This window comes from Rhinoderma darwinii, chromosome 4, assembly GCF_050947455.1.
Source record: "Rhinoderma darwinii isolate aRhiDar2 chromosome 4, aRhiDar2.hap1, whole genome shotgun sequence".
In the NCBI taxonomy this organism is placed as follows: Eukaryota; Metazoa; Chordata; class Amphibia; order Anura; family Rhinodermatidae; genus Rhinoderma; species Rhinoderma darwinii.
The window spans coordinates 112,676,123-112,690,377 of record NC_134690.1 but is presented as its reverse complement, the minus strand read 5'-3'; the positions used below and the strand labels follow the sequence as shown (position 1 = coordinate 112,690,377).

Here is a 14,255-nt window from a genome sequence, read left to right as displayed (position 1 = left end):
GGTACCGTCCATAAGGTGAGGTGAGGCAGCACCCATCCCTGACTGCAGAGGGCTTTATTTTGGCAGAGATACAGCCCATCCCTACACTTTTCCATAACAACTTTGGAGAGTAGAAACACCCCTGAATGGGAATCCACCTTTCATTTTCTCAGCGATGAAATTTGACCACTTTGGCCAGACAGTTTTAATCCGTGAAGCTCACTGTGATGAGCTGGTAATATTTGTAGCTGTAGCGTACTACTGACCCTATAAGCACAAGCTGTCATGAACTGGTTTAGCATTGTAGACACAGAGGGAGAAAGAACTACTGAATTTTATCATTTTATTTGTCATGTGACTACTTTGAAATTCCTCCATTTTCCAAGGGTAACATTTCCAGCAGTTACTATAAATCCATAAGTATTTATGAAAGTGAAGCTGCACTCTAGTTCTATGGATGACACGTGTCATTACATTTCAGATATTGTACCAGTACAAGTTTGAGTTTCTCCAGGAGGTCTGCAGTCATGAACATTTTATTCCACTCTGTTTACCTATAAGATCAACAAACATTCCAGGTAAGAAATAGCAGAACGCAATAATAAAAATTTGTGTCTACCGGTAACACACCAGATTACTGACCTGCATGTGTATTAGCTGAGCATATAGACCTGGATCCACTTTGGTGAATTTATAGGTGCCGGTGACAAACACGCATACATCGGGGCAAAAACTTTTGTGTCTGCAAATATGGCACAAGATGTATGTTACTTACACAATATGTGCACGTGAACAAAACACACATATGCATGTATATAACTTTATATTGAAAGATAATGATTAACTATTGATATTGCTCCTGTTGTGACAATGATCTGAATCTGGGGCAGATGTATGAAGATAGTTAAAGGGTAAGTCTATGGGCCCGTACACCAATTGCTCAGCTTTTTGAGAAAACCTAATCAGAAACGAAGCGGCTCAGCACTCACCCGAGAGCATCTGCCACTTCGTTTTAGCGATCGGTGGGGGTCTCAGTGCTCAGACCCCCACTGACCAAAACTTCTGACATTACTATGACAGGTCAGAAGTTTTTTCAAAGTTTAGTCACCGTTTAATGCAGAACAGCTGTGCTAGTTTCAGTGCCAGTTCTATAATCATTTATTCTCATGGCTACCCGGGTTTACAGTTGATGTTAACTCTTTTATGCATATATATTTTTTTATCTTCCCTACAACATAAAGATTCAGTTACACCTACAGACTCTACAAACGCGTACCATGCATTAGGTAAGTCTTTCCTTATAGGATCCATTTTAACAAGAAAAGTTGTCTTCAGGTTCTAGCAAACACAGATTATTCTTCGTATAATGAAAGGTTGTACAATTTTCCAATATACTTCCTTAATCAATTCCTCACGGTTTTCACAAACTCTGCTTGCTGTCATTCAATAGGAACCATCACTCTGATTACAGCTACAGTATGCATATCAGAGTTTGTAACGAGCCTGCGCCTGCGGCCATCACATGATCAGATTTTTATCCACTGGGAGTAAACAGTGATGGTTCCTATTCAATGACAGCGGGCATAGATCTTGAAAACCGCAATGAAAAATAACACTTATTTGCTAAAACTAGAATACTCCTTTAATGAATTTATAACAATGGTAAAAACAACTAATACAATTGTAACATTTCCATTTTTGAAGACATGCCAGAGTATACCTTAACAGATTACTTCTGTCGAAAACATTTCCTGATCGGTATACTACTAAGGGAGGTTGGTTTTGCATTGCAAGAAGATCAGGATATCCGGCACCTTGCCCTGACAGCACTGAAGAACATCATGGCTAAGCACTCTTTTGATGACAGATACGCCAATAAGGTTATTAGACCATTCATTGCCCTGCCAACAAAGTACATTTACATTTTGGAAAACTATCTGGAGTTAGAATATTTTCATAAACTATGATATGGCCTATGCTTAATGAAAATATGTGTCAGGTAGAGAATCGGTTAGACACCTTTCTCTTCCATATGCCACCTCTTTGACTTAGTTTACGCCAGTTTTTCCGCGCCAAAATTGGTGCATTTTTGTGCACATTGTTGCATGTTAAGCCATATCCTTTCCACTAGACTGCGCCCCTTTCCTGATAAGCCACGCCCTATTATCGAGCGTTTTGAAAAAATGTGCCTAAAACGGTCCATAAATGGGGCGCACAATATGTACATCAGAATTCTAGAGCATTTCGAAAAGTAAATCTGCTTCAATCTCTCTCCTGCTGATTTCCACTACTGCCCTCTCCTGCGCCGTCGGAAAAAAAGCTAACTACTGAGCCAAAAAATTGGATATTGTGGAGCATTAGGGCACGGCCAGACGTGGCGGAATTCCTCCGCAACTGTCCGCATCAATGCCGCACAGAATCTGCGTTGCAGATTCTGCTGCGGATCTGCACAAAATGTGCAGAAAATTGATGCGGACTAGCTGCTGCGGACTGCGGGAAAAGTGCTTCCCTTCTCCCTATCAGTGCAGGATAGAGAGAAGGGACAGCACTTTCCCTAGGGAAAGTAAAAGAATTTCATACTTACCGGCCGTTGTCTTGGTGACGCGTCCCTCTTTCGGCATCCAGCCCGACCTCCCTGGATGACGCACCAGTCCATGTGACCGCTGCAGCCTGTGCTTGGCCTGTGATTGGCTGCAGCCGTCACTTAGACTGAAACGTCATCCGGGGAGGCTGGACTGGAGACAGAAGCAGGGAGTTCTCGGTAAGTATGAACTTATATGTTTTTTACAGATACATGTATATTGAGATCGGTAGTCACTGTCCCGGGTGCAGAAACAGTTACTGCCGATCGCTTAACTCTTTCAGCACCCTGGACAGTGACTATTTACAGACGTCTCCTAGCAACGCTCCCGTCATTACGGGAGCCCCATTGACTTCCTCAGTCTGGCTGTAGACCTAGAAATACATAGGTCCAGCCAGAATGAAGAAATGTCATGGTAGTAAAAACAATACGCTCCGCAGCACACATAAGATCTGCGGACTTCATTGCGGAATTTTGACTCTCCATTGAAGTCAATGGAGAAATTCCGCCATGAGTCCGCCACTGCTCCGCAACAGACAGAGCATGCTGCGGACACCAAATTCCGCTCCGCAGCCTATGCTCCGCAGCGGAATTTTACGCCTCGTCTAAACGAACACTGCTAAATTAAAGTGTAAGTCAATGGACAGACGGCACCGCTGCGGATTAACGCTGCGGAGTGTCCGCTGCGGAATTTAAGTGAAATTCCGCCACGTGTGAACCCGCCCTTAGACCAGGTTTTCCCAAACCAGTCCTTAGTCATTTTTTCTTCTCTAGAGATAGGAGAAGATGGGTTGGCAGCACTCAAACTACACTTTTCTTTATATCTGACTGCCATGTTCATGAAATTTGTTTTATACATTTTGGTTAAGAATCTCCTTACAGCTGAAATTTCTCTGCAGTAGTTTATGGAAACGTTCACACTGTGCTTTAATTTAGAAATTCTGTTATCAATTTACCATGTTATTGTATTTTTAGGAAAAGCAAGCTCAGATAGCTATTTTATATTTACCTCTCTATGGTCTTCTCCTGGATAACATGTCCCGAATATTCATGAAGGACTTTTTTCCATTCTCTATGAATACATCCAATCAGGTACGTTTGGAAAGTAATCCTGATAGAACATATGGAATGTGTGTAAAGTATTTGTTATGGAATTGCTATACGAGCGATCCCCCAAAGGCTGCAGAGTCTAAAGCTACTCTATGGTTTTCACCAGAGCCGACCGCAAGGCAGGATGGTTTTTGCTGCATAGAACCTAGGTTATTTTAGCAGAGATCAGTGTTGGATAAGAGGTGCAATGCAGGCAAACCTGAACAGGATAACCAGACAGCCAGAGGGTAAACAGAAAATCCAAATCACAAAGCAAGTGGATATCAGGTATAGCAGAGTTCAAAACCAGCTGGGGGCAGATATTCAAAATTGGTAAACAATGGGTTATCCAGAGAAGCAGAAGTCCGTTTCCAAAAAGTCCAGAAGTCAGAGGTATAGGGTATTGTCAGAAGCTTGATCAAAACACCTGAAGAGAAGTAACTCACAAGCAAAGAACAAGTGGAGGAAGCCAGGTATAAATACTCCACCCTTACCTCTAATAGGAAGAAAGACAGAGAAGAGAGATAGGCTCAAAGTAAAACCAGAACAGCCCAGAAGCTAGACTAGTAGTCAAGGCGATCTTAAAGGAACAGACCAGTATTGCTGCTTTCACCAGATCTGAAGTCTTGTGAAAAGGAGCAATTCCCATTGATATCTGTGCAGCAATTGTAGTATTGGGGAAGACTGTCCTCAGCATCTTTCCAGCCCCCTTTGTATTTCAAGTACAAATTATTTGTAATATTTTATTTAATGTTATGTTAATAAATATATTAAAAAAAACATGTAAAAATATAAATATATTTGCATATTTAAATATTCATGTATTTATTTTTTTCATATAGTCCTACTTTTTATCTAGAATGTGAAAGGATTATTTCCTCATTTGTTCTATTCAAGGTAGCTGGTTTAAATTTAACCAAGGGAAACGTTTACATTGAGTTTGTGGCCCCCTATGTTAAGCTCTGTGAACTAGGTTGACTATATGTAAAGAACAGAAAATAAATAAGACTCAAAGTTCTATTAACCAGTTCAGGACCGGGCTATCTTGAGCCTTCAGGACCAGACACCGTTTAGCCATTTTTAGCACGCGTTAGTTAAACGGCTATAACTTTTTTATTTGTTGGGCTAGCAACGTGATTTTTGCAATGTTTTTTTCCTTAGACAATGTAGGTTTATTTTTTTATCATTTTTATACACACCCTTTTTACTATTTTAAAATTTTTTGGCTTAAAGTTTGAAAATAATAATAATTAATTTAATTTTTAGCTAATTTTTTTCTTGTAATAACATAGTTTTAGCCTAAAATAGACCTTTTATTTGTGCAAGTCCTTGTCTACCATAAATTTCAATATATTACATGTCTATATTAGGGTAATTGGGTCAGGGCTAGCGTTACGACAATGATTGGCGGGGGGAAACGTTTTTTTGGGGAGTGGGTATTTTATGTGTATTTATTATTATTTTTTTGCAGTTTATTTTACTTTTATTTTTTTATTATTATGCTCTGTCCCTCAAAAGTCAGAAAAGACTTTTGGAGGATATTTTGTTTTTTAACTTTCTTCTTTTATACCTTGTTTTTCTACTGTAACTGCGGCTGCTGTTGTCACTAATAGGGCTGTGCTGGGTCTAGTAAGACCCAGCAGCAGTCTGCCACTAACGGCACCCGGCGATCATGGGACCAGTCACATGATCACTGGGACCAATAGAGACAGCGGCGCTGCGGCTGACTCTATTCATATACACAGCGCTTATTGAGCACTGTGTAGAAGAGATCAGAGAAGACAGAAGCAGCAAAAGCTGCTTCTATCCTCTCCTCAGGGTCCCCGGCAGTCACTGACTGCCGGAGACCCGTCATTCAGCTGCTCGATCGCTCAGGCAGCAAGCCAAAATCCGCGCCATAAATAGTCTATGGCGTAGGTTTTAGGGACCCCGACCGCCGGCCGTAAATACACAGCCAGCGGTCGGGAACCAGTTAAATCCTGCACATGTAGGAAAGCAAAACAAGAATATGATAAGTTAAATATGAGAAGTTATCCTTTTATTTTTGGTAATAGTGTCCCTTTAAATCAACAGAAAATTTAAAGTACGTATGCAGCTTATAGAAATAAAGGTTTGAGATTAACTAATGCAGGCAGGCATTTTTCTGGACTTCCTGTCAGTAATTCTATTAAAGCGTTTTTAACTTTCCAGAATACGCTGTTATATGTGTGCACATATGGATTAACACTATTTCTGGCCATTATATGACTTGTATTCTTAATTGTTTAGTTGTTTTCCCCTCATGTCTTCTATACACTGAACACAGATACGAGGAGAATCCTGCTCTCCTATCTATAGCTATCACATATATAGTAGCATAAGCATGGGGGAGATTAGCAGTAATGAGCATTGTAGCTGAGAATCCAGCACTGGAGTGAGATAGAACTTTTACTAATAAGCTTCAGCACATCTGTCTGTGTCTTTTTCACTTTGCCTCCTGCTCTGCCCTCTCCATAGACTTGTATGGGCAGCGTGTTTGTATCTTTCTCTACATAATAGAGATTTTACAGCAGTAATTAGCAGTGTAGCTAAGAATCCAGCACTGGGGTGACATATGAATCCAACCAGCAGTCTGTGTCTCCTCTCTGTCCATGCTTGCTCTACCCCCCCCCCCCCTCTCTATAGACTTGTAAGGACAGCGGGTCTGTGTCTGACTCACAGACACAGTCATTTCGAATTTAAAATGTCACATGGAAATAATTTCCCTTATAATTATAAATAACTCTTAGGGTATGTTCACACGAGGGCGTCCGTTACGGCTGAAATTACGGGGATGTTTCAGCCTGAAAACATCCCCGTAATTTCAGCCGTACCGGCATGTGCAGGCGCTTGAACGCCGCGTCCATTACGGGCGTAATTAGCGCTGCTATTCATTGGAGTCAATGAATAACGGCTCCAATTACGGCCAAAGAAGTGACAGGTCACTTCTTTGACGCGGGCGTCTATTTACGCGCCGTCATTTGACAGTGGCGCGTAAATATACGCCTCGTGTGAACAGACAAACGTCTGCCCATTGCTTTCAATGTGCAGATGTTTGTCAGCGCTATTGAGGCGCTATTTTCAGACGTAATTCGGGGAAAAAACGCCCGAATTACGTCCGTAAATAGGCCGTGTGAACATACCCTTAGACTTCCTATAGTAATGTAGATTTCACTTCAAGTTCAAAATGTCACATGGAAATCATTTCCCTTATAATTATAAATAATCCTTATGTATTATAAATAGAATTATTTTTTCTAATTGAGTACTGCGCCTTTTTCTACAGCCATTTCCAATAACCCACTATCAGCTTTTTATAAATATGTCTTGCCACACTCTAAAGCCAAGAAAATTATGACACCGGATTATTTTTTTTGCAGTCTTTCGCTAGACTTATATATAATAAAAGTTTTTCTGTAGACTTATATCTAATAAGTAAATAATTTTAGATTATTTTCGCATTCTCTCATGATAATCAAAACAAGCAAGGAGAGTAATAGGTAGATGGAAGTATAATGCATCACTTACTATTGTAATGTTTGTTTTCCAGTTGCTGTGTAAAATTGGTAGAAATGTTAAGATGTTTTTGTTTGTTTTTTTGCTTCTGTTTTCTTGATAGGGCTCGAGAGATGACCTGAGCACTGCGACTGCCTCACAAAGTCAGTCTGCCATAAAACATGCTGCATCTGCAGATACCTCATTTTCTAAAGATGTCTTAAATTCTATAGCAGGTAACGTCTAGAATGCCAAGAATTTTATTCCATTTCTCTAAAGCAAAGTATTGACATTTTTGGAATTTGGAAAAGCTACAATTTGTACAAAAAGAGAAGCTTCAGTTTGCAATCATAGATATTTGATGTCTGCCAAGCTGCTTTTGCCCTTTCTGCTTTGAGCAGTGCCAATATAGTTTTCAATGTATGGGCTGAGTCCTGTCTTGTTGCTAGGGATACACTGCTTGAAGTTGTCAGGCAGCAAGTCCCCAGCAACCAGTCTGTCTCAGATTAGTCAGGTCTTCAGCTGAAGGCAGAATTACCACTGAACGGAGGACAGAGGAGGGGTAAGGAAGCTTGTCATATCCGAAATCAAGTCTTTCTCTATCTCTTACTGTAATAACTCTATTTCTGTAAAAATAAATGAAGGTCAAGACCCTCTTCAAAGTGCCTCCAATCTAGCGCTTCACTTCAGTTTTAAAGGCAAAGGCTCCTAGTTTGCTAAGTATATATAAAAGTAAAAGAAAAGTTAATCATGTATTTTGACATATTACAGATCCAGGCAGTTTTCTTTAACAGCTGCGTCATGGTTCAGAGCTGTAAAATCCTTGACAGCTTTTCCCTATGTATATAGATACTGAACATTGAAAATGACATCCATCATTTCACTTTCAGCCCCATCCTGTTACCTTGTCATTGAAGTGTATGTAGATGTGTATTCATCTGATCTTCTCATTGTATGTGTTTGTGCCGTCCTCTCATCTCATGACTTTACTCCTGCAGCTTTCTCATCCATTGCCATCACTGCAGGGAATAATGCTGACTCCAGGGCATCACTGGCCAGTCTTGAATCGATCCCAAGTGCCAATGAGAAAAGTGAGAAGACTGAAAATTGTGAAAAGGTATGGGATCAGGAGCACTCATACTGCTGCAGTAATCTTTTTAAGAGTTAATGTTTTACAGAGGACATTTTATTATCCTTTGTTTAATAGTCTTTTAGGCGTAACCACGGATATACAGGGTTGAACTTTGCATAAAATATAAGGGATAAGCATAACCTGAATTTCGTATTAGTATAAAAAAAAAAAAACATGTAGCATGTGTGACCTGTGAGGAGAGAAGTATCGTTCCCGCTATTTTGCCAGTAGGCACAGGCTGTTGTCTTCCCCTAGTTCAAAGCCTGCGCTAAAGCTAGACATAAGATCATTGTTGGCTAAAGATTCAATTCACTTTTTCTGATGTAGCAAAAGAGAATGGAATGGTTGTAATAGCAACTGGACCCTTCCAGCAACGCTGGCAACGCTGTTATTTGACAGTAAGGAGCCATGACATTATCTTGCATGCCAATTACATAGTATTATAATAATTCTAGCAGAAGCCATTTCACTATGCCAATAAATACTTCATTATTATAATGTACGAATATCCTATAGAGCGTAAAGAAGGGCCGGCCAGTTGAATTCCAACATGCCTGATTCTTTGTTGTTACATAGTTACATATAGTTACATAGTTTGTACGGCTGAAAAAACATGCATTTCCATCAAGTTCAACCAAGGGATGGGAAAAGGGAAGGGAAACATTTCTACACATAGGAGCTGATATTTTTTCATTCTAGGAAATTATGTAAGCCTTTTTTAAAGCCATCTACTGTCCCTGCTGTGACCAGCTCCAGCGGTGACTATTCCATAGATTCACAGTTCTCATAGTAAAGAGGGCTTGTCGCCTCTGCAGGTTGAACCTTTTTTTCTCCAGACGGAGGGAGTGCCCCCTTGTATTTTGAGGGGGTTTTACATGGAACAGGATTTCACCATATTTTTTGTATGTGCCATTCATATATTTATATAAATTAATAAATTGTGTCAGGGGATAAGCCAGTGACAGAAGTTCTGGCAGCACCTGGGAACCAATGGGATAATTATTGATTAATTCACCAAGGCATAGTTAAAGAGACTCTGTCACCTCCACAAAAAAAATTAAGCTACAATAATCAGTCAATGTGGAAGAGAAGAAAGTTCCTCAGCACATCCATAAAATATAAAAAGAGCCTTATTTCTTCATCTTAAAAAATCCAAGGGGGGCACAGGTTAGGCGTGTTACAGCTTACGCATTTCGAACAAGACTATTCTTACTCATAGCATTCTATGAGTAAGAACAGTCTTGTTCAAAATGTGTAAACTGTAACACGCCTAAGCTATATTTTATGGATGCGTTGAGGAACTGTCTTCCCTTCCACGTTGTATGAATCTCTTTCCAGCCTGGAAGCCCGCTCCTCGCTGCACTCGATAGAGGAACTACAGATCCCAGAGCGAACAAATTGGGTGAGCACACTGTAGCTTTTTTTGCTACTTTTTCTCTTTTTCTATTTACAATAATCAGTAAATAGCTAAAAAGACGCCGGTTCACACTACCGTTAATATACGTTTACCTCTCTTCCGTCAGTGTAAGAGAGGATCGAAAGATTAAACGTAAAGCAACGGTTCCGTTAGAGTTACCATTGATTTCAATGGTAATTCTTTTGTGTCAGTTGCTTTCCATTTGTCTCCGTTTGCTAGGTTTCCGTTTCGTTTTTTTACAGTAGCAAAAGTGCAGTCTGCAGAACTTTTGTTTCCGTGAAAAAAACCAAAACGAAACCTAGCGAATGGAGACAAACAGAAAGCAACTGAAACTCTTGAACCGTTGCTTTACGTTTAATCTTTTGATACTCTCTTCCTCTGACGGAATTAGTGTAGTGTGCAAGAAGCCTAATCTATAATTTATATCTTTCTTCTCACTTGCACTTGCACTGCATGCTGATGTATAGAGAGGTTGTAATGGCAGGAAGGGGGTGAAGGGAAAGTGAGCCCTAATCTACCCACCGCCCTGTCCCTGCCTACTTGCAACGACCCGCCCTAGGCGACGGGGTACAACTGGGCGGCGGTCCCTACGCTGACTAAGTGCACGGGAGAACAAACAGGGAACACGCAAGGGAAGGGGCAGTAGCCCACGGAACGCCGAGGAAACGGAGTGGTGAATGAGATGTCAGGACCAGGATGAAGTGGAGTATACCCAAGTGAGCACGGAGGAGGAAGCAAGCCGGAGGCAAAGCAAAGCGGGTTAAGCAGAACAGCAGCAAGGCAGAAGCATGGCAGGAGCAGGCTGGAGCAAGCAGCAGTGGGGCCAGGAATCCAAAAGAATTACAAGAACTGAGGAGGAGAACACAGCAGGTAATAAAGGACAGGGGGCGGAGCTAACTCAGACTGACCAGGCCGCGATAGGCTCTCCCACTCCTGAGCCTGCCACCCTGGTTGGTGGGAGATGGTGTCAGTCGAACAGGTCTGGCCTCAGGTGTGGATTGATTAATCCCAGGAGTATACCTAGACGTAGTACCTGGCAGATCCCTAACAGTACTCCCCCTTTTATGAGGGGCCACCGGACCCTTACTAAGAGGACCCGGTTTAGTAGGGAAGAGAAGGTGGAACCTCCTGATCAATACCCCAGCGTGAACATCACGGGCAGGTACCCAAGTCCTCTCCTCCGGCCCGTACCCTCTCCAATGGACCAGGTACTGGAGGGAGCCCTGGACCATCCTACTGTCCATAATCTTGGCCACCTCGAATTCCACCCCCTCAGGGGTGAGAACGGGAACAGGAGGTTTCCTCGAGGGGGACCAGGACGGGGAGCAGCTTTTAAGGAGGGAGGCATGGAAGACGTCATGTATGCGAAAGGATGGGGGCAGCTCCAGACGGAAGGATACAGGGTTGAGGACTTCAATGATCTTATAAGGCCCAATAAATCGGGGAGCAAACTTCCTGGACGGGACCTTAAGGCGCAAGTTCCTGGACGACAACCAGACCAAATCCCCGACGACAAACCGGGGGTTAGCAGAACGTCTACTATCCGCCTGAATCTTTTGTGCGCTCTGGGACGCCTCTAGGTTCTTCTGCACCTGGGCCCAGACAGTGCACAGTTCCCGATGAACATCCTCTACCTCAGGATTATTGGAACAACCAGGGGAAATGGAGGAGAACCTTGGGTTAAACCCGAAATTACAGAAAAACGGGGAGACCCCTGACGAGTTACTGACCCGGTTATTCAGGGAAAATTCAGCAAGGGGAAGGAATGAGACCCAATCGAATTGACAGTCAGAGATGAAACACGTTAAATATTGTTCCAGGGACTGGTTAGTCCTCTCCGTTTGGCCATTAGTTTCTGGATGGAAGGCGGAGGAGAAGGACAGATCAATCTCCAACTTTTTACAAAAGGCTCTCCAAAATAAGGAAACAAATTGTACCCCTCTGTCAGAAACGATATTGACTGGGGCCCCATGGAGACGCAGGATGTGTTTCACAAACAAAGAAGCTAACGTCTTGGCGTTAGGTAGCTTCTTAAGGGGCACAAAGTGGCACATCTTGCTGAAGCGGTCTACTACCACCCACACCACCGACTTGCCCTGAGATGGAGGCAAATCGGTGATAAAATCCATGGAGATATGGGTCCAAGGTCTCTGGGGAATGGGCAAGGAACGTAGTAGGCCCGCAGGTCGGGACCTAGGGGTTTTGGACCTAGCGCAAACCTCACAAGCGGCGACGTAAGCCCTAACGTCTTTAGGCAACCCAGGCCACCAATAGTTTCTGGTAATGAGGTGTTTGGTGCCCAAGATGCCAGGATGACCAGATAGAGCGGAGTCATGGTTTTCCCTGAGTACCCTTAGCCGGTATTGCAGGGGAACAAACTGTTTGTCCCCAGGGACGTTCCCGGGAGCTGCACCCTGATCAGCCGCGATATCAGAAGCTAAATCAGAATCCGTGGCAGAAACGATTATACCAGGGGGTAAAATACAAGCAGGATCCTTCTCGGAAGGAGGATTGGCCATGAATCTACGTGACAGGGCATCAGCCTTAATATTCTTGGACCCAGCCCTATAGGTAACCAAGAAATTAAATCTGGTAAAGAATAGTGCCCACCGAGCTTGTCTAGGATTAAGCCTCCGGGCCGATTCTAGGAAAACCAGATTCTTGTGATCCGTAAGGACCGTTACCTGGTGTCTGGCCCCCTCCAGGAAGTGCCGCCACTCTTCAAAAGCCCATTTAATGGCTAGAAGTTCGCGGTTGCCAATATCATAGTTACTCTCCGTGGGCGAAAACTTCCTAGAGAAGTAAGCACAGGGGCGGAGATGGGTGAGGGAGCTGGTACCCTGGGACAAGACGGCCCCCACTCCCACCTCGGATGCGTCAACCTCCACAATAAATGGCTCCTCTTGGTTGGGCTGAATCAGCACGGGGGCCGAGATAAAGCACTTCTTGAGGGTCTCAAAGGCCTGGACGGCCTCAGGGGGCCAATGGAGGACATCAGCACCCTTGCGAGTAAGGTCCGTAAGAGGCTTAGCGACGACCGAGACGTTGGCAATAAATCTCCTGTAATAGTTGGCGAACCCTAAAAAACACTGTAACGCCTTAAGGGAGGCAGGTTGGACCCATTCCGCCACAGCCTGAACCTTGGCAGGGTCCATGCGGAATTCATGAGGAGTGAGGATTTGCCCTAAAAATGGTATCTCCTGTACCCCAAAGACACATTTTTCAGTCTTAGCAAACAGATTATTCTCCCGAAGGACCTGGAGCACCTTCCTGACATGCTCCACGTGGGAGGACCAGTCCTTGGAAAACACCAGTATGTCATCAAGGTACACAACAAGAAAATTACCCAGGTAATCTCTCAGGATTTCATTAATAAAATTCTGGAAAACAGCGGGGGCATTACACAACCCAAAGGGCATGACCAGGTATTCGAAATGACCCTCGGGTGTGTTGAACGCAGTTTTCCACTCATCCCCCTCTTTGATGCGGATAAGGTTATATGCCCCCCGTAGATCGAACTTAGAAAACCATTGGGCTCCCTGAACCTGATTAAAAAGATCCGGAATCAAAGGACGTGGGTACTGGTTCCTTACGGTGACCTTATTCAGGTTACGATAATCAATGCACGGCCTAAGACCACCATCCTTCTTCCCCACAAAGAAGAAGCCAGCACCTACAGGAGAAGTCGAGGGGCGAATGAAACCCTTGGCCAGGCATTCTTGGATATACACCCTCATAGCTTCACGTTCAGGACATGAAAGATTAAATATCCTACCCTTAGGAAGCTTGGCACCAGGCACCAAATCGATGGCGCAATCGTAATCTCTATGGTGGGGCAACACCTCGGAGGCCTCCTTAGAAAACACATCGGCGAAGTCCTGAACAAACTCAGGAAGTGTGTTTACCTCCTCCCGGGGAGAAATAGAGTTAACAGAAAGACATGACATAAGACATTCACTACCCCATTTGGTGAGATCCCCAGTATTCCAATCAAACGTGGGATTATGCAACTGCAACCAGGGAAGACCTAATACCAGATCAGACGATAATCCCTGCATCACCAGTACAGAGCACTGCTCCAAATGCATGGAGCCAACCAGGAGTTCAAAAACAGGAGTATGCTGAGTAAAATAACCATTAGCAAGGGGAGTTGAGTCGATACCTACTACAGGGATAGGATAAGGTAAATCAATAAAAGGCATTTTTAGAGACATAGCAAATTCCACAGACATGATATTAGCAGATGAGCCAGAATCCACGAAGGCACTGCCAGTGGCAGACCGGCCAGCAAACGAGACCTGAAAGGGAAGCAAAATTTTATTGCGTTTCACATTAACGGGAAATACCTGTGCGCCCAAGTGACCTCCCCGATGATCACTTAGGCGCGGAAGTTTTCCGGCTTTTTATTCTTGCGCCTGGGACAGGTGTTCAGAAGATGCTTGTCGTCCCCACAGTAGAAGCAGAGACCATTCATTCTGCGAAACTCCCTACGTTGTCGAGGGGACATGGAGGCCCCGAGTTGCATAGGTACCTCCGAGTCCTCC

General features: G+C 43.4%; 1 protein-coding gene across 5 annotated transcripts in view; it reads left to right on the top strand.

Moving 5' to 3' along the window:
• The window catches only part of DOCK10 (dedicator of cytokinesis 10), a 320,008-nt gene that overhangs the window by 243,263 nt on the left and 62,490 nt on the right, over positions 1-14,255 (top strand). For 4 of the 5 annotated variants that reach the window (XM_075861478.1, XM_075861480.1, XM_075861479.1 and 1 more), the window contains exons 30-35: positions 461-557; positions 1,221-1,265; positions 1,684-1,859; positions 3,536-3,652; positions 7,287-7,398; positions 8,161-8,279. In XM_075861478.1, coding sequence (XP_075717593.1) covers positions 461-557; positions 1,221-1,265; positions 1,684-1,859; positions 3,536-3,652; positions 7,287-7,398; positions 8,161-8,279 — 666 coding nt within the window. The remainder of the gene's footprint in view (positions 1-460; positions 558-1,220; positions 1,266-1,683; positions 1,860-3,535; positions 3,653-7,286; positions 7,399-8,160; positions 8,280-14,255) is intronic. The other variant, XM_075861477.1, reaches the window with a different exon arrangement.